Source organism: Pygoscelis adeliae, unplaced genomic scaffold, assembly GCF_000699105.1.
Source record: "Pygoscelis adeliae isolate BGI_AS28 unplaced genomic scaffold, ASM69910v1 Scaffold45, whole genome shotgun sequence".
Classification (NCBI taxonomy): domain Eukaryota; kingdom Metazoa; phylum Chordata; class Aves; order Sphenisciformes; family Spheniscidae; genus Pygoscelis; species Pygoscelis adeliae.
In genome coordinates, this window is record NW_008825114.1 from 235,116 (window position 1) to 255,220 (window position 20,105).

At 34.4% G+C, this 20,105-nt stretch overlaps 1 protein-coding gene across 1 annotated transcript in view; it reads left to right on the forward strand.

The window, feature by feature from the left end:
* Positions 1 to 20,105, forward strand: part of KDM4C (lysine (K)-specific demethylase 4C) — a 276,941-nt gene that overhangs the window by 29,955 nt on the left and 226,881 nt on the right. Inside the window, exons 5-6 of the mRNA XM_009328050.1 lie at positions 7,640 to 7,689; positions 18,650 to 18,753. Of these exons, the coding sequence (XP_009326325.1) occupies positions 7,640 to 7,689; positions 18,650 to 18,753 (154 nt within the window). The remainder of the gene's footprint in view (positions 1 to 7,639; positions 7,690 to 18,649; positions 18,754 to 20,105) is intronic.

Here is a 20,105-nt window from a genome sequence, read left to right on the forward strand (position 1 = left end):
GGTTGGGTTGTGAATTATCTGTGCAGGCTTTCCTTTGAAGAAGTTTCATGCTTACTTAAATCTTGCTTTTCATTAAAGCCCAATGTCTACCATCTCTGCAGATGTTATCTGCGGGGTGTTTCCAACCATATGGGATACTTCCCTGAGAACTGCTAAACTTTTCTGGATTGTCAGGACTCTTTCAATTTTTAACTTTTCTAACAAGAATTAGCAGTATGGATTAGCATAAGAGGATTCTTATGCGAAATATAAGAAGTCTATAGACAAAGTAAGGGGAGAGGTGTTTTGCAGTCCTTAAGGGCAAATCATTAATTATTTGGGCAAACAAACATTTTTTGAGCTGATTGTTACTTGTTTATAGTTGTTGACTTAATGAATTTTTCTGTAAAAGTTATGTTCTGATACATGGTCTGGGGTTGTAATCTGTGGTATAGGGAGATTATAGCGAAGATGCAGCCAAACTCTTCTCAGTGATGCACTGACATAACAAGGGAAAGGTAGCAATAATCACAACTTGCAACAGGTGACATTTCAGTTTGATAGAAGGAAAAAATAATTCACAATGACATTGTAACAGGTTGCTTAGGGAGGCTGCTGAGTTTTCAGCTTTGGAAGTTTTCAAAGCTTGACTATATGTTGCCCTGTGCAAACTAATCTAACTTTGAAGTTATCCATATGTTGATCAGGAGATCAGAGTAGATGATGTTTAGGTCCCTTCCAGCCTAAACTTTTCTATCATTCTGTGATACTGAATTTTAAAGAAGATGGTGCTCACAGTTACTTTGCTAATGTATGGGGTGACTTGATAACCAATTCTGAATCAAGTCTTTACTTTTCTGCAGAATTCTAAACCTGCGTGTAAAGTGCTTGCAATTCATTTGCAACCATTTGTGCTGCTAGTTCTGTCTAGTTTCTATCTACTTACATGTTTTTAGCCAATATTTTTCTTAATCTGCATTCTGAGAAATATAAAGCCCTTGGAAATACAGGATTAGAGAAAAAGAGGACCTTCTCTCCCCCCCATTCACAAAACAGGTGCAGCAACAAAGAAAGCAGCAGTCTGATAAATAGCTTTCAACTCTCACTTTGAAGGTCCGGAAGAAGCTACGTTTTTCTCTTTGACCAGAAGTTTTTTGCACTGCTACAGTTGATAGCAGCCATTTAGGTATTGGAATAAAGTTATCAGTTTATTTTGTATAAGCTATAACTGTACAATATATGTGACCAATTATTTTCTAACTCTGCAGTGTGTAAGTTAGAAAAGGAAGTTTTCAAAATCTAATGACCAGTCTCCTGAACTACCTTGTCTGCTGATCTGTGGTTTTTAATGTTTTTAGCGATGGAAGGAACAGACTACTTCATATTTCAGCTTTGTAGTTCCAGTAGAGCTACCATAGTAATGAATCTGTAGTACTAAATGTAACTTCTTTGGCTCTGATGTCTAGAACAATGTTATTCATGTGGCACAGATTGGTATAATTACTTCCTGAGGCATAGATAGAAAGATCACTATAAAATTTAAGAAATATGACTAAATCTTTATACTCCTATTGATTATTCTAGTAAAGTTGTGTTATAACTGTGTAGTTTTTTGTGTTCTTTAATACATTTTACTGTGCAAGCTCGATGACTTTGTGATTTTTACATTCATTCATACCTTTAAATTTATTTTCATTTTATTAAAATTTTAAGGTTATTAAATCTATTAATAACTTTAAATGCTTTGCAGGTCAAAAAAGCGCATCTGTTTAAGTTTAACTTCTTAAGCTGCTTTACCTTATCTGTGTTGTGGACAAATCAAATTGTATTTGGTGTCTTTTTTTTTTTTTTTTTTTTTTTTCCCCTTTTTAATCATCCTGGACATTAGAGGAATGCAAGACAGGTGTCGTGGACACCTCTTTCTAACACAGTTTCCCTGAGTGAGGAGTTTGATTTAATTTCCATCTTGAATATGTGCTTAAACCAGGATTTTCATGTTGAAACAAACTTGGTGATAGAAGCTTTTTGTAGTGTTAGAATGGGTGCTGACGGTTGAAGAATGCTTAATTTTAGTGCTTAGTTTGTATAGGTCTTGGTGAAAACGTTGGAAACTGAAGCAATGCTGCTTCAAACTGCATTAGTAAGAATGTTGGCTAAGGTTTTCTGATTTTTTTTTTTTTTTTTAATTTGTTTAAACACTACTAAATGCTAAGTGGGTATTAGTCATGGCCAACATACAGTCATGTTTCTCTGTTTAATTAAAGGCAGAATAGAGAGAATCATAAGTACACATCAAGTCTATGCAGTGGATTGAAGAGAAATGAAAGACCTACTTCAGATACAGATGAAAAATAGGATCACTGTATTTTTAGCTACAATAGTAGATTATGTAGCGTGCTTTTAAAAATTATATGTACAATTTTGTTTCAGAAAGCAAGCTGTAATACTTAATGTTATGCTGCACTTAATTTTTCTAAATAAGTATTCTTATATCAATATCTTAAAACCAAGACAGTATAATTTTTTAACTTGAAGTTAGAAGGAGTTAGAGAAGCTTCAATGCTAAATTATTAAAGCTTGGATTCAATTAATCCATTAAAAAATTTATAATGATTTTCAATGGATTATTGCCAATCAACGTTCATAATAATGTGAAAATATTTTAAACACATACAATTGCATTTGTTTATTTTTATTAACATTATAGTTTAGGTGATTTACTTCTACTGTGAAGCTATTGCAGGAGTTCTGATTGGTTTGTGACATGTTTTCTGGCTACTTGGAGATTTTTCTTGATAAAGCCCAGGAGAACATCTCAGAGTGGAGCAAAAAACCAGATGATCATTTCTTCCCTGATCTTACAGGGATTTTACTATTAAAAATGTACAGATATTTGTTGCATTATTCTTGAAGGACTTGGTAGCTCTGGGCTGAAAGTGTTTTGTTTCAATCCCAACTTTGTTAGAAGGTTTGGTTGCTTCTACTGTGAAAATTCTCATATCTCCTTTTTTTTTTTTTTTAATTTATTTTTATTCCTGGCCTTGTAGAAATTACAGCTGATCAATTTGATGTTGTGGTGCTGCTTTGTTTTTTATTACGTTGTAGATCCTGAAGAAGGTATCATGAAGCAATGCTAGAATTGCTTAAATAATATGTTCATTATTATAAATTGAGAAGCAACTGCAGATGAATAGGGTATCTGTTCTATGAAAACCTGGCTCAGCAAAGAGCCTTAAAGTAATGAACTGTGATACCATGCTTAACTTCTAGGCTGCTCATCCTGGAAAGTATTTCAGAACCCTGAATTAAGCTCTGAGGTTCTGCATGCTGTAGGTGGGTGAAACTAGATGCTTCATAATGGAGTTGGAGCAAACATGTTGAATGGAGAACTGTCAAATCTAGCCAGTAAGCAAGTCTAAAAAGAGGGTAATATTTGAAATTTTTATGCATGTTAATGTCACAAATGGGCCCAGGAGCACTATTAAAAATCTGTAATCCCAAATTATATACAATGATTTTACCAGTAACTGAACTAAAATGGGCTTTTCCAACTTGAAATTGGAAAGCTTGACTTTTTAACACTTGCAGTACATGGGTATGTGAAAGAGACAAAGATGATTGAATTAAAAAAAAAATCAATTTAAAGCCTAACTCTTTAAAACTCAGCTACTGTAATAATATTTACCCTGGAACTACATTTATGTAATGATATTTCTGATCAAGATTTGTTTTGGGATTTTTTCCTTGTCGTCTCAATCTCATTTTGATATCTGTATAGAAATTTAACTTTTTTAATTAGCTTTTTGGATATCCAAGAGCTTTGAGCAGTTTGTTTTTCATGACCTACACTCGTTATCAAAAGAATCAAATGGTTATACCTTATACCGTAACCAGGGAAAGGGTAACAAATGTACGACAAGTCATGCCCTGGCATTGTTTCAAAATATTTGTTGTCAGTTCATATTAAGTGTTTTTAGTCCAGTTTCCCATAAGCGCTTTTATGTAGTAGAATTATTTTATGTTGTCTAATGTTTCTGCAACAGTCTTTCAAATGGAAATCTGAAAAAGCTGATATTGCTGTGGAGATGCAGTATTAGTTTGCCTTATGTCTTCTGAAATGTCTATTAGTTATTTCTCCTTCTGAAGCCTGTAATTTTATTCTATGTCTTCTTTTGAATTAAGCAGTTTCATCTGTGGTCGAGATGCTTTTTTTTAATATCTTCAAGTGAGTTGTACTAAAGATTCCATTTTCCACTTAAAGGAAAATAAAAGGAGAGGATGCATTTTTTTAGGTGTGTTGTTATATGGATGCATCTCTGTGCAAGACGCAACTGAACTTGAGTAAAATCCATATTTTTTTTTCCCTGTACTGTATTCTCTTTCTTTGCCATGCAAGGTAAAACTTGTATTTTACTATAATGGACTAGCAGTTGTTGTTGAAAAAATAAATTCATTCTCGTAGAACAGAAATTGTAAAGGTAACAGTAACTCAAAGGTTATTAAGATTTTGCATCTGATTATCAAATCAAATCAAATAGTAACCAAAGTAGTTACTAAAATTAAGCAGGTTGTGAATTGCTATTTTCAGCCAAGTTCCCAGAACATTGTTTTTTCATTTCACAAAGTCAGCTATTGTAATTGTTACCAACCATGTTTTCTGAGCTAGACGAGACTGAGTGATCACAGCTACTAGACTACTGTCTGTTTTTGCCTCTGCTGGGGATTTGAAGAATATAGGTAGAACAGGGAGCTTGCATTGCCACTAGTTCACGAATAAACAGTGGATGTTATTGCCTAAGACTGAGATTTTATTTACCACAAAAAAAAAAAAAGAGGCAGAGAAGTTGTTAGCTTATTTAAAGTACACTGAGAAATTGTGTAGAAGAATTAATCTTGAAAACTTATATATAAATGTTTCAGAAACACAAATTAATGGCTTAGATTTAATATATATTACTTATTTGTAGTTATCTTGTTATCCAGTAGTACTTGTAACTGCATTAGTAACTGTAGTTATCCAGTACCCTTGATTTGCTGAATTAATATGTATTTCAGAATATCTTTTTGAACAATACTTGACAAATGTAGGTACCATAATTTTTTGTCTTTGTATTATGACTCTAGCAATGAACAGTGACTCTTCAGCTTTTATGTGTCTTTTCAAAATTTTTAACAAGTATGTCTTCCTGAACTAATAAAATGTAGTTAGTTAGCATCAACATTTCCCTTTTTACTTGTTCTTCCCTTTTTATCTGTTTCTTTGCTTGTTTTCCAAGAAACATTCTCTTTTCCTCTTAGTGATTTAGCATTTAATGTCCATTACATTTACTTTTAAAGAGGGCCAGACTTGGCCTTAGGATATGAGAAGTCAAACAAATGTTAGTGGCTCTTTGGTAATGTAGCTAAAAGGAAGCTGGACACAAGATGAGGAAAAATATTTTTCTAAAAGCTTTAACTCTGCTGAAGTTCTCATATGAGCTAACTATTGAGACTGAGTGAATACTTTTTTCTCTTAGAGATCTGAGTTTGGGAATTTTTTTATTTAACGTTCTGTACAGTAGACCAAGGATCTAGTAAGATTCATGTCACTAATTTGACTATCCAAGGCAGGTGCATGTGTGTTCGAAAAGCTTGGTTTTCTAATAAATTGTGCTAGGAACCAACCCTGAAGGGCCTGGAGAGTGACTTTGGGGCTCCTGATATCTGATACTACAAGGATGGTCCCCTTTCCTTGGTCCTTTTCTTAGCTGTGAGAAAAGAGCAATGGCAACAGTAGGACGAAATAACATATTGAGGAGCAGATGTTGCCACAGACTTCAAATGAAGACAATGATGAAAAGCACCAACTTGCATTGACTGAATTATTGCTTGGTAATTTTAGATTAGCTGAATAAATAGCTATAGCCCAGTTAAATCGTGTTCTGTCTTATCTTTCCGAGAGACTTACTGAGAGTTCAGTTGTCCAGGTTTGCATTTTTGTAATATTGATAAATACTTACATGTTTACATGTACAAATGGAAGCATGTGGCTGCATATTATCATAAAAATGTAGTAACGTACTTTTGGAAGAGTAACTTTTTAGGAAGAATACCAGTCCAATTAGAGACTGGTAAAACAAAGAAAAGCCTCTAGTTTGTTTTTTTGTTAGGCATGAACACTATCTGTTAATGTTTTACGTTATGGAGTTGTGTATTTAATGACATACAGTACAGTATATGATGGTATACGTAGCATTTGTCTCCACTGGCGTTTGAAAGATGCAAATACATAGTTTAGATTACTATGTATACATGCTGATGCTTGTGTAATACGGAGTGGAGAACAGGCACAAACACTTTGGAAGTACAAGTGAAGAGAAACAATCAATTTTTGTAAGACTGAAATTCTGATTAAAACCACAAACACTGAGCAAAGTCAAGCTGAAAGTCTCTTTTTGTTTAATACCATTTGAAGTGGGTTGTCAGTAGGCATGAGTTTTGCTACAGTTCAACTTAGAGCACTGACTTCTGTGGTGGAAGGGTCTTGCTTCTATGCAGCAGTTTCAGTTGTAATAGAGTAAAATTGTGTATGTGCAAATGAGAGCTTGAAATAAGGGGATGTTTATTTCTTATGCAAAATGAGGGGCTAGGGTCCTTTTCTTGTTTTTCTGAGTGAGTTATCGGGGAGATGAATGAAATCTGTGTTCACAGTGTAGTCAAAGAAAAAAGCTGTATGTTGACTTACTCCAAATCCACATTTTCAAACTATGTTGTACAGCTGAATATGCATTTTCTCCTTTTCTGAACCATATTTTTTTATAGAGGAGAATCAATCCAATGCTGTTGCAACTTTAAACTGAAACAAAAGCCTATTATATCACATATTGAAGCAGTTAAAGTAATAATAAAGCCTAATTAATACATACAGTATATCTATGAAGTGCAGTAAATATGTGAATAAAAAAGTGTTCAGAAAAGCAGAATGAAATTACAGCTTTTCAATAATCTTCACTTTTTTAGCTGTAATAAACATGAAAATAACATGAAGTTAATTCCAGTTCTTTTATATTGTTACTGACTTGTTGCAGATAGCATATGGAATCTTTAAAAAAATAATTTATTGTAAGAACAGAGTGATTCCAAGATATGTACAATTCTTTAATTTAAAGAAAGTGTATTTCTTAAATAATTTTTTTAACTCTAATCGTAATGATTTTACAAAGACAAGTAACCCTTTTATTCCACAGAATTGGCTATAGGAAAAAATAGAGATGTTTAATGCTCATATTTTTCTGTTGAACTCGTGTCTTGTGAAGCACAGTAAAATTCAAAGAAATTAAACCTGTATAAATTAGACTTATTTTATGTTTTTTTGTTTCCTTTGGAAAATGGAAGTATATCTGTCTTTTTTAACTTGAGTGGTATAATCATATCAAATACTGTCAATATGCTTGATTAAAACTACATATTATAATGTTTAAACTAGGAATAAGCTAAAATGTTTTCTCAAGAAAACCTCTCTGTATTTTTTCCTCAGAAATTGGTATATTTTTCCCGTATAATTTTTCAGTCTTTAATCTTTTTGGCTTCTGTATTTTTAATTATTTATCATATGTGAATCATGGCTTGTCTAGTAATTATGGTTTTAAGCATTTCATCCCTCTCTTTATGTGAATTTTAGGTATGCTATTCCTCCAGAGCATGGGAAACGGCTTGAAAGGCTAGCTCAAGGTAATATTTTCAATATTTCCATATGTAAGATATTTGAAGGACAAACCTCCAGCAAAGTGAAAAACAGTGTCCTCGACTCACCTACTGTGTTTTATTACTTAATGTTGTGTGACTTTTATCTGTCTACGGTATGATAGCAAACAAGAAACACTTTCTAGTACTTTGAGCAATTCTTAAGAAACAACAATTTTTTTTTCTCTTAAAACTTTATTTTGTACTGGCATTTTTAGCTTGGTGAAGCTTATGAAAATGAGGTTTAGTATTTTGTTGTTCATTAGATTTTCATTGCTAGCATCTTTGTCTCCTCCGTGCCCTTGCTCTTTCTTGTCATAGCTTCTTTCATCAGTAACTTTTGAATCTTAACTTCTTAGCCAAATTTGATACAAAGAGAAATATTGAAGGCGGCGGAGTCTCCAGAAGTTTCATGAAAGTTAATGGCTGGGTAGAGGATGGAAACCTGGTTAGTACCTCTGGGAAGGGGGAAGCAGACAAAATGTACCGATGCTAAATCTTACTTGGTAGCATCTTGCTGGCCAGTGAGCAGGCATATAAAACCACTTTAGCCAAAGCATGTACGGGCCTTTGCCCTCCAGAGGTGTGAGGGAGGTCTGTTGAGAAGGAGCAGAGGATATTGTTGTAGGGTTGAGATCTGAGGGGTAAAAATCACTGGTCTATAGGAAAATTCTTCTCACACACAGTAATTTGTTTTATTTTCAATAACACTACACCTCTTTTTATTTCTAGGTTAAGAGTGCAACTTATGAACACAGGAATAATTAGGCCTGTTTCTTGGCCTGGCAGCCCATGTTTTATAGCCTGCTATTAACCATAGTATATAAGGAATGCTATTGAAAGTTGATAATTAGATATTGTGTATCGGGACCAAATTCTGAGACTTTTTGTACATTTTCTTATCCAATTTATGCGCGTATAGGTGCATGACTGTTTTTCTGAGCTATTTTTAAACTGTGGCTGAGAACAGTAAGATGGCATGTATCACTGAGATGAAAGTAAAGACTGGTGAACTTGCAGTCTTAAAAAAGACATCTCAGAAAGACAGATTTCAGCCTGGATAATTATATTTACTATTCCTAAATTTTCCCATCTTTTCAGTTAAGAAAGTTGTCACTTACTTTTTTTGCTTTCCAGATTCTCTTTCCAACTTGCAAAGTATAGAACTCTTCATACACTTACCTTGAAGCTTTTAGTTTTCACTGGTAAACAAGTTGATACATGTTGTAGACTTGTACACTACAAGTGTATCAACTTGTACACTACAACATGTATAGTTGAAATCTGTCTTCTGAAATCTGAAATCAGGGCAAGTGACACTGACTTATGATAGGATCATTCAATAATTATTTTTAAGATTTACAGGAAATGAGCAAGGAGTAAAAGGAATAGAGAATTGGAAGAGGTTCAGAGAGGGACACTAGGACTGGTGAAAATTTGCCTTTTTGTTTTAATAATTGTTAGTAAGCTCTAACCTTCCAGTCTGAAAGAATGTCAAATAAAGGGAAAGGGGCATGATAAAGAGCTGTGATGACTGGCATGGAAAAGGTGACTAAAGAGTGATTGCTCGCTGGGTCTTCCAGTACAGCTAGAGACTCTGAATGAAGAGCCTCAGAAGGTTCAAAACAGAAGGAGAAGGTTCCTTTCACAGTATGAACTCCTCACTGTCCATGGTGGATTCAGGGGGAGACTGGACAATACTGGCAAAGAAATCTGTTAGAGGAGCATAGGAACCGCATCTGGCTTTGGAAGCCTTGGAGCAGCAACTCGTTGGTACTAGATTACTCAGAGGAAGCAAAGATTTCATGCTGTATTTAAACATTTCTCTGTACATCCCCTTTTGACGGTTGCTCGGAACAAGATCTTTGGGTGGATAGACTTTTGATTTGATGTGGTATGGCTGCTCTGCATTTATTGTTGATTTCATACTGATTGATTATAGTTGCGCGGTGTTTTAAAACTGTTCAGGTTTAAATGTTCTGTAAGGAGTGTGTATTGAAACTTTTTTTTTTTTTGAGAGTGAGGGAGGAGACTGGGCAGTTTCAGCACTTTCAGCAACACTTGTTCACTCGTTTCTAAAAACTAAGTGGCCTTGAGGTATGGCATTGTTCGCTGCAGGCTAAAAAAAACCTTCAGATTTTTCTTTGACATACCCTAATTTCCCCAGATACTGGAGTAACCTATACAAATTCAGGAAGTAGATAACTTTTGGAAATACATGCTTTGCTACATGAGAGCTTTTGACGTCATTTAGCATAAACTTACATAGTTTAAGAAAGTATTATGTTAGAAAACTGTGGCCCGGAGGTGCTCAGGCCTCTTATTGCTGATAATCGTGGCCTAATACATACAGTAAGAGGAGTGGAACATAAAGCACAGGGACAAGTGGAAATCTTCAAAACCACTGTTTGTCAGAAGCCAATAGGTTATACTGTGTCTAAATGTCTGAATGCCAGAGTCAGAATTGGACAATAGGCTAAATGGGACTTAGGACTTCAGTCTCACCCAGCGTAACAGTTCTTAGGTCCAGAACTGCTGGAAGAAGGTAGGACAGAAAGGGATCAGGCTTCAGGGCTTTTCTACAGCTGGGAACAGGAACCCAGTTCCTTGATCCTTACTGATTGCTATATTTAAAGAAGTTGCCCAGGCATGTCACTCAGCCTTGGTCGGTGCACATCTGCATGGAAGTAAGTTGTCTACGACTGCTATTAATTATACGTTAGTACAAGTTATAAAGATCTGTGTGGTGAATGGAAAACTACTTTCCTCGATGAATCATATGTAATGATCGAAACTTAATTATTTTTATTTCAGAACCGTGTTTTGAATAGTAAATAGCAAATAAAATATAGAATCAGATACTGAACAGTGAAGATAAGATTTCAAATAGTTGTTTATTCCTTTACATTCCGTGAATGAAACTGGATTTCTGTAGAAAAACTACATACCCATACAGAGATTTTTATTGTAACAGCAATATAAGACAAGTGAGTTAGTTTCACGGACAACCCTCTCTGACATTTCCTAAGTTTTTAGTATTTGACTTTAATGTCTTCTGTGATGTTTTTCTGTGAGTAGGTTGTTTTCATGATATTTTTGGTCCAGCTAATAGCTTAGAATGGAATGTAGAAGATGACGCTGTAGTTCTTAAGAATAAAGATGATGGACTTTATGCTCAATTTGACTTACACATTCAAATTTTTTTTTTTTTTTTGCGAAACCACCATTTCTGATTATTTCCATGCTGTGGAGGTTAAGACCTCTGTGATCTTCTACTTTGCAACTACTGACTGCTAAAATACAGTCCGAGTTTTACAGTAAGGTATCTTAAAAAAGTTGAAAGTGTAAAGTAAGCTGCATGGCTGCAAGTAGCTTAATAATAAACATTAATAAAACATAGTGTAAATGAGACCTTCATATTTAATTACATGTGTACTGAAAATGTTTTTAATCATATTTTTGCATGAGTGCAACATCTGAAGAAAAAAAATGTAGTTTATTCAAGAAGGTTAGCTCTGATGACCAGATGCTTACCAAATTAATCGCATGCTCCTAAATAATTAGAATAATAAAATAATGCATTAAATGTGACAGGTTGTCTGAGTCAAGGCAGCAGTTGATACATAAAATTAAAGGAAGGCTAGAATATTTTCCATTATCTTGTCTGCACATCACAATTACCACACATGCCTTTTGTGCATGAATGCTTTCATTTTTGCTTTCCATTGAAATCTTGATTGACTGTGGCACCTACAGATACTTTATCTGAAAGACATTAGACTTGCATCTAATAAAGACAACAGTTTGATTTTGCCCTTCAGCTGCTTTCTCATTTATGTAGGTTTTTTTCAATTTTATGTAGACATAAATGTAATAAAAATCTCAAGTGAGCAGTTAACTGCAATTTTTATACTTGTTGTTATGTTAATCTGTAATACCATGGTATTCTTAAGGATTTTTTGTTTCACAAAATGGGTTAGAAAATAAAGAGAATAGAAGCAGAGTGGCAAATCAGAAGTGACAGTTTGAAGGATTTTCAAGATCTTTTAATAGATCGTTTAATTGCAGAAACTGTTTTAGAGAGGAGATGATATCTATCTGTGGTGTTAAAGAAACAATATATTAAACTTTATTTTCAAGTATGTAGGGGTGTTATAAAAAGCTTTGTATGGTGTACGGTATTAATTAATTCATTTCATGCAGAAGTCATTACCTCTTATGTATGAAAACAGGTATAAATAGTTGTTGAAATGAAATGATGTAGAACTTGCCTAACTTCTAAGGGTCTTGAACCTGAAAGCTTGTGCAGTTGAAGAATTGAACTTTGTCTCAATTGATAGTTACGTGAGTCACGTTAGGAAAGTCACATCTAAGAGATAATAAACTTAAGGCTGTAACATACTCATCTGGGCATAACAACACTCATATTTCACAGCACTTGCTGCTTTTGTGGCTTTTGTACTCTGTGCTTTATATAGCATACAAATTGCCACTGCTTCTTTGTGAGGATTGTTGTCATGCAAACTCATCCTCCTAATTTCTTTATGTGCAATACAAAAAGTTAAATCAAATTGGTTCAAATCTCTGCAAATTAATTTAAATAAATTATATGAAGTTTGTATTTATACCTATCAAAGTAAAATCTAAAAATATAATGACTAGAAAACTCAGTCCTCCTTTCATCTTTGTCTGTGTTCCAAGAGTACTGATCAGTGAATTATGATTAATATTTTGTATGTTCTAAGTCCTTTAAATGAAGAGCTACAGAAGTAAAAAATAACCCTTTGAGCTTAATTGCGTTAATTTGGATTATTTTTACTTACATTAAAGTTAAATTACACTGAAGATATTTGCAGTTTAGGGTGTTCTCTTTCTTATATTGTAGGTTTTATATTTTGATATTTTGATATTTTATATTTTCAATTAATATTAATAAACTAGAAATACAGCACCTTTACTGTAAAATTTCAGGTGAAGACTTGAGTATGGAAGTGTAGAAAAAGGTAGGAAGTCTAGCCTCATTCATTGACTGGTCAGAATTTGATTTGAAAGTTCCCTAAGAATATGATTTTATGTGTGTGTGCTTAAATAATGACTTTATTATTGGCCAAATTGTGATATCCTTGATCATACAAGGTAATATATAGCTAGTCACCCTGTTCAAGTCAATGGAGTTGTAGAATTACTCTTTTGGGAGTAGTATTGTAATTTGTCTGTGTATGAATGTAGCTGAACAATTTAATTGAAAACAGTATGGACACATTCTTAGTACCATAGATAAGCATTCCAAATATCTTGAAAAGGGTAAGCAACCGAGGAGTGGAACCCAATCCACTTCAGTTTGTGTGAGTGATAGTTGTGATGTGATGTCATCTGATATGAGCCATGTGTGACATGTAGGAACAATACTCTCAGGGTGAAAAAAATGAGCCTTCCAGATAGCAATGCTCACTGTCCCTCAATAATTTATAGAGTTGAACTTATTTTAAAATACGTTCTTTATCCGTGAACCATTTATGTATGCTTTAAAGGCTCTCAGTGCAGCAATGTCCTGTGTGTGGGAATCCTGTCTTCCTCAGACACAGATAGGAATCTGCTTAGTGCCCACTGCTCCCAGCTTCCCCCAAAGATGAGAAGGCTTTGACTTGTATCTAGAGTATGGATCATAAAACCAGAAATTGCATGGAAGTGTCATTGTCTTGTATTGAGGTGGAGTAGTGTTGACAAAGGGTGTGTCTTCACCAGCCCAGTGATAACACTGTAACTCAAGAAGTAGTTTTATTTTGTTAGTACAAATAGGATTGGTTACCTTGTGTAAGATTGTCTTATTTTGGGCTATGTTATCTGTCAGAATATGTATGTAGTCTTCTGAGAGCATGTTTTGATTGTTAACACAGTTTGAAGCCTATGTTTTCACATATTCTTTGCTATTGTTGCTTGTGTTAACTAGATAAGGTTTTTAAAAAGCCTGAGTGGGACTTTCAGTTTGGTGGATAAATGTACTCTACCTGTAGTTTATGTGCTCATACCCAAACATTTGGCCACCAAGTGCTGAATCACATACTTGTAGACTGTTCTAATTCTGCTCTAGGTGTTGAGAATGTCAGTGTTTCTTTAAATCATGGATGGGGGAATTTTCAACTGGACGGTCTTTTCTCATGGATGTCAATCAATGAGTAACCTAATTCTGTTTTACCCTGATCTTTGATTATTGCTCATCGTCTCCTATGAAGTAATTGTTTTGAATTGTCATTTTGTGTTCCATGTAATCATTTCCAAGAAGATAAGTAGGGTACAGATGGCTAAATACAAGTATTGAGAAGAGGTGTGGAAGAGGTCTTCCACATTTCAAGAGACCATCCAAGAAACTGGGGTTGCATGCAAATTCCCACAAAATACCTGCATTTGTAGAACTGATGTAAAGTTACTGGATTAGTGTTAGTGGATTAAATTAAGATTTCATGTGTCTCATAAAAGCATGAATGTACTACAGAACTTGAATGGTAGTTACATTTTAGATACATTTCAGTATTTTTTCTTTTGCATGTGGGATTTCAATAGATATCCAGGATTAACTGGTAATCCTGTAAATTGGTAATTTTAACGTCAGCTTGGTATTTGAGAATGGTTCTGGTGTGTTGCAGGCATGTCTTGAATTGGCCTGCATTTAATGTATTTGTAAGGGTCTTGTGATGTTTCTAATGCCGTGTCCTCTATTCAGCGTGCTGTTAGGTATTTTTCACATCTGCTAACTGATTCTCCCATAGTGATTTTCTTTCCTGAACGAAAAGCTTGTGTGACCTTAACGTTTAGCCTGGGCAGAACAAAAGACCTTCTGATAAACTGAGTCTTGTAATGAGGAAATACTACCTTCCTTTCTTCCCTTGTTCACTGAAGGGGAGTGCTTTTGAGAAAATGAGTTGAATGAACAGGAAAATGTGGATGTGTGTAAGTGTAGACTTCGACAGAGTCAAAAGATATTTTATAGCGGTACAGAATGCGTAGGCTGCACCTTGATTTCACTGTGAGGGCTCTGTAACCACAGCAAAGGTTCTCCTGTAAATTTCTCTTAATGGATTTTAAGCAGGTTGTGTTCTGCTGTTCTGTGTTGTTCGCAACTTCCTTAAAATTCAGCAACAAGCTTGCCTTCTGGTTGGAGTTGTCACAACTATTCCTGATCTCTTGGAGCTGTAGTGGTACAACTTAAGTTTTGGATATCTGCCCATCGTTCGCTTTTTATCATCATATATATTGAGCTAATAAAGCGTATTGCAGTAGCAGAATTTGATACAAAATTTGTTTTCTCAGGGAAAACAACTCAGTCAATCTCTCCCTGCTTTTAGAAATTAAGGTTTTTGCTACTTTTCATACCAGTTATTTCCTCAGTCTCAAGTATCACTTTCAATCAGTTTTTCCAGAGTATGTTCCAGTATATTTCTATTATTATGCTGCTCAGGACTGAGATTTCTTGAAGCTCATGAGCTGTAGATTCCAAGATATGATTGTTATTATTATGTTATAGGCATTAAATGTGCCAAATAGTTGAAATTTATTTGCTGGAGCCCACTAATTGTGGGCTAGTTTCTTTTAACTGTCTTTTAGTTGGTGAAGCCAAACATATGATAAAACTGTACGTACCAAGTACTACTTCTTGAAACCTACATTATAACATTATTTGCAATTCCAAAAGAAAGTAAAGAATTCTGTGCCTGTTGGTAGGGAAAAAAAAGAAAGAATGATAAATTGGAATAAAATCTGATTGCAGGGCATCTTGGCAGAGTTCCTAGTACATTGATTAGCACAAGTGTACATTACACCTTTGCTGCTTAAGTGCTGCTTAACCTTATATCTGAGAAATTAGAAAAAAATTGTTCTCCCAGGACTGGGGAGTGTGCTAGAAAAGAATGTACACAGAATATAACAATTATAATGTGATCACCTTAAAATTGTTCTGGAATTGTAGGGTGGTTAATGGACTTAAATACAAGATTCATCAGAGAGAAGAAGTCAAATCTGACATTACAGAGAAGGCTGTATGTTATAGCAAATTGTTGAGATTTTGTCTTTTTTTTCTCAAGTCATTAAAAATATTTAGATGGTTAATTGTTTGAAAGAGATTCTTTTCTTTCATAATTGACTAGTGAGCATGTTGCTCCAAGAATGAAACTGCTTCTGTGAATGACAAACTAACATTTACACGAGAGGGATACAACAACTTGTGCAAACACAGTAAAGAGATGACAGAAAGCCCTTTTACTAGTTAAATGTCCTGTGGCTAATTTTGTGTCCACTGAGCAATGTTTTTTTTATATAATTTGTCTAGTCATATTTGTTAATTATTTTCCTGTATTTTTCTTGGGTGACCTCTTCTTACTGCTTTCATACAATTACCAGGCTTTTCCAGCAAAACAGCTACAATTCAGTTTGGAGAATAATTGAATAGTGTTCTTGGTTAATACATTGATTGTTGACAAACTTTTACACCTTGGATAGTTCTAGGTAATCTATGACTCTCTATCTCTCTCAAAGATCTTTTGTGTTCTTCAGGCATAAAATATAATTTTATGCATAAATGAATCAAAAGTATTTTTTCTGAATCAATATTCATGAAGGAGACATCTTCATCATGAAGAGCTGGCATTGTATCTTCTCCACTGTCAAGCTGCTATGCAAGATAATTGGTAAAATACACCTTTTTTTTTTTTTTTTTTTTTTAAATACTGTTTGCAACACTTTAATTTCTGTCCATGTTTCTCAGGTAGATCTCCTGCATAACAGAATAGGATTATGTATGTTTTCCTGGTACCCAGAAAAAAAGTCATCCTTTTTAAATGGCTTTATATTTTAATTTTCTTATCATATGAATTTTACGTAGGTTTGTAATACAAATGCAGACAATTTTGGAGAATCCTTTTTTACCCAATGTCATTATCATAGACTTTTTTTTTTTACAGTAGTCAGGCTAATTCATATTGCAGTAGTTCAAAAACTTAGAATTCATCTTTTCCTCCTACATGTTTTAAGAGAGGGCTGTGATGAAACTGTATGCCTAGCAGTGAGAACTTACTCTTAGAGTCTAAGACAAGGAGCCAGCGCTTCTTGTTTCAACTTCTTGTTTGCTAGATATTTTTCTTATGGAACTGTTAAGAGTGAACTGCTTTATGCCTCAGTTCTGTTTTCTGAAAATTAAGATTTAAAACAATTACTTTTTAAATAACTTTTTTTAGCAGTAGCCTGCCAATCTTTGTGAAATCTCTGAAATCGCTTGAGAATAAATGACATAAAATACAGTAAACTGTTGATGTTAAGAAGTCTTGGTAACATTGAAAAATATACTCCACAGAAGAAAGCAAAATAAATAAATAAAGTTGAACTTCACAGGAAGGGATTACTTTCAAATGTTATGTCCTTCATGCAGTGAAATTACGTATTATCCAGGACTGCTAAGCATATAGATTGCAGTCACTCATAGTACATCTCATGGTGATTCTTGCTAATAGTCTGGTAGAAATACTAAAAAGACTGTAAAGGTAAATAATAATAATAATAATTATTATTTTTATAATAATAAAGATAATAAAGACTTTCTCATCTTTGCTGGTTAGTGAGTAAATTGTTCCCCTTTGTCAACCTTCTGCTGAGGTTAGTGCTGTAACTTTGTGATGTGACTTCTGTGATGTTGCATTATAACACAGTCAAAAGTATTCCTCTTGGCTCCAACAAAAGACACATGTTCATCTCAGAGCAAGTAATACACCTGTACTTAAGTGGAAGAGGGATTGAGAGCAAGTATTCAGAGAAAGTAGGTGGTTAGATGGCTCTCATTATACTCCTTCCATTTTTCAATCTGATGTTTTCAGGAGCTTCTTGCTTTCATTAACTACTATGCCTTTCTTTTCCTTTGTTTTATTGTTTGTAGGAGTTGTGTTTTCAGTTTTTGAGAGTGTTACCTTCTTTCTAGAATGGAGTCTGAAAGGAGGTCAGGAAGTACTAAACTAGTGATGTTCTAGAAACTGTCCCCCTCTTTCTCCTTCTCATCTTCTCCCATTTTCCTTGTATCATAGTGGTTTCTTATCACAATATAGTTAGGTTGAAGGGAAAAGAGCCTGATGTTTTCATTTCAGAGATGGAAGGATTGGGTAGCTCATTTGGACTGTAGCTGAGGTGCTGTTCACACCCTGGTTAGAGGGTCAGATACCAGAGTTTAATAACACTGAAACCTTGTCTTTAATTTTTCACTTTTCCCCTCATTCATTTGTCTCCATGTTCTCATCAGCTGGGTTATATAATTATTTAATGAACTAAGCAGGGTCTATGGAGTGGGTACGTAAATAATCATGAAAGTTGGAACATGGAAAGCAATCCTTGTTCACAGAAATCAAGACAAGATATAAAGAAGCAAAAATACCCCACCTGTTTTTAGTTGTACCAGATATCTCTGTGAAAGTAGCCATACATTCTAGCCTTTTGTAGATAGAAAGTTGTGTTTGTTTACTGTATAGATGGTCTGCAAGTGCTAGATAAACCCTAGTCCTTGTGAAATCATTCTAAATTTATATATTACAATTGATTTTCATGTGTGCAGGGGTTGCAGAATGAACGTTAATGTAAAAAAAAAAACAAAACCCAACAATAAAATATTTCTGTAAAGGGTAAGAAAAGTATGCCTAAATTTACAGGTCCAAATTTATTTTAAGTTATTTCACTTCTTAACAGACAAACAAATAAACACAAAAACCCCAAACCCCTGCAACCCCTCCCTCTGAAAATCAGTTGAAAACCTTAGGAGGTGCATTTGATTTTTATACAGATCTCTCAGAACCTAGCGATGACACAATAAAAAAATTCTAAAACAAGTTTAAACAGTATTATGCATTGTAAAATATTACAATAATTTTCTACTTGCTTAATTAAAAGATACCCAATTTTGCTTATCTTGCCTTATTAGGGTTCTTCCCAAGCAGCTCTCATGGATGTGATGCTTTTCTTCGCCACAAGATGACTCTGATTTCTCCATCGATATTGAAAAAGTATGGAATTCCTTTTGACAAGGTACATTAGTGTTTATTTTTAAACTGTGCATTCATGCATTGAATTAGATTGTGTTTACTATAAAGATTGTTTATAGTAAAGGTAAGGCAAAATTATTATTTTTACTTTTTTTTAGGTGCTGACTCCATGAAAAGATGAAAAAAAATTGCCTGTAGTATTAGGACTTTTACATGGTTTAGCTTGGAATTTTCTAGCAGAAAACACTTGTAGCCATCATAATCTTTATCCTAAAAGTTTCTATGATTTTTAAGGCATTACCAATATTTTTTATTTCTATTTTATTTTCATGCAAGCTTGCATGTGATTTTCTGTTGACTGGAACACTTCTTAACTAGCTGTATTGATTTAAGTTATATACCTAATATTTTAAAATAAATGTTTCATTTCTTTAGGTTTGTATATTGTTTTTTCTGATGCAATTAAATGTAACTTTATCAGTATTATGATCTAAAAAGTTTCAGATGGAATAAAACCAAAAGAACTCTTATTTAATTTAATTTAAAGCATATATATATATATATATATATATACCTAATATTTTAAAATAAATGTTTCATTTCTTTAGGTTTGTATATTGTTTTTTCTGATGCAATTAAATGTAACTTTATCAGTATTATGATCTAAAAAGTTTCAGATGGAATAAAACCAAAAGAACTCTTATTTAATTTAATTTAAAGCATATATATATATATATATATATGGAGTTCCGGAGGGCAGACTTTGGCCTGTTCAGGACGCTGGTTGAGAGAGTCCCTTGGGAGACAGTCCTGAAGGGCAAAGGGGTCCAGGAAGGCTGGACGATCTTCAAGAAGGAAGTCTTAAAGGTGCAGGAGCAGGCTGTCCCTGTACGCCGCAAGAAGAACGGGCGGGGAAGACGACCGGCCTGGCTGAAAGGGGAGCTTTTGCTGGGACTCAGGAAAAAAAGGAGAGTTTATCGCTTGTGGAAGAAGGGGCAGGCGACTCAAGAAGAGTACAGGGATCTCGTTAGGTTGTGCAGAGAGGAAATGAGAAAGGCAAAAGCCCAGCTAGAACGCAACCTGGCCGCTGTCGTTAAAGACAACAAAAAAAGTTTTTACAAATACATTAATGACAAGAAGAGAGCCAGGGAGAATCTCCATCCTTTATTGGATGCGGGGGGGAACATTGTCACCGAGGATGAGGAAAAGGCTGAGGTACTTAATGCCTTCTTTGCCTCAGTCTTTAGCAGGCAGACCAGTTATCCTCAGGGTACTCAGCCCCCTGAGCTGGAAGAGAGGGACGGCGATCAGGATGAACCCCCCCTAATCCAAGAGGAAGCAGTCAATGACCTGCTACGCCACCTGGATGTTCACAAGTCTATGGGGCCAGATGGA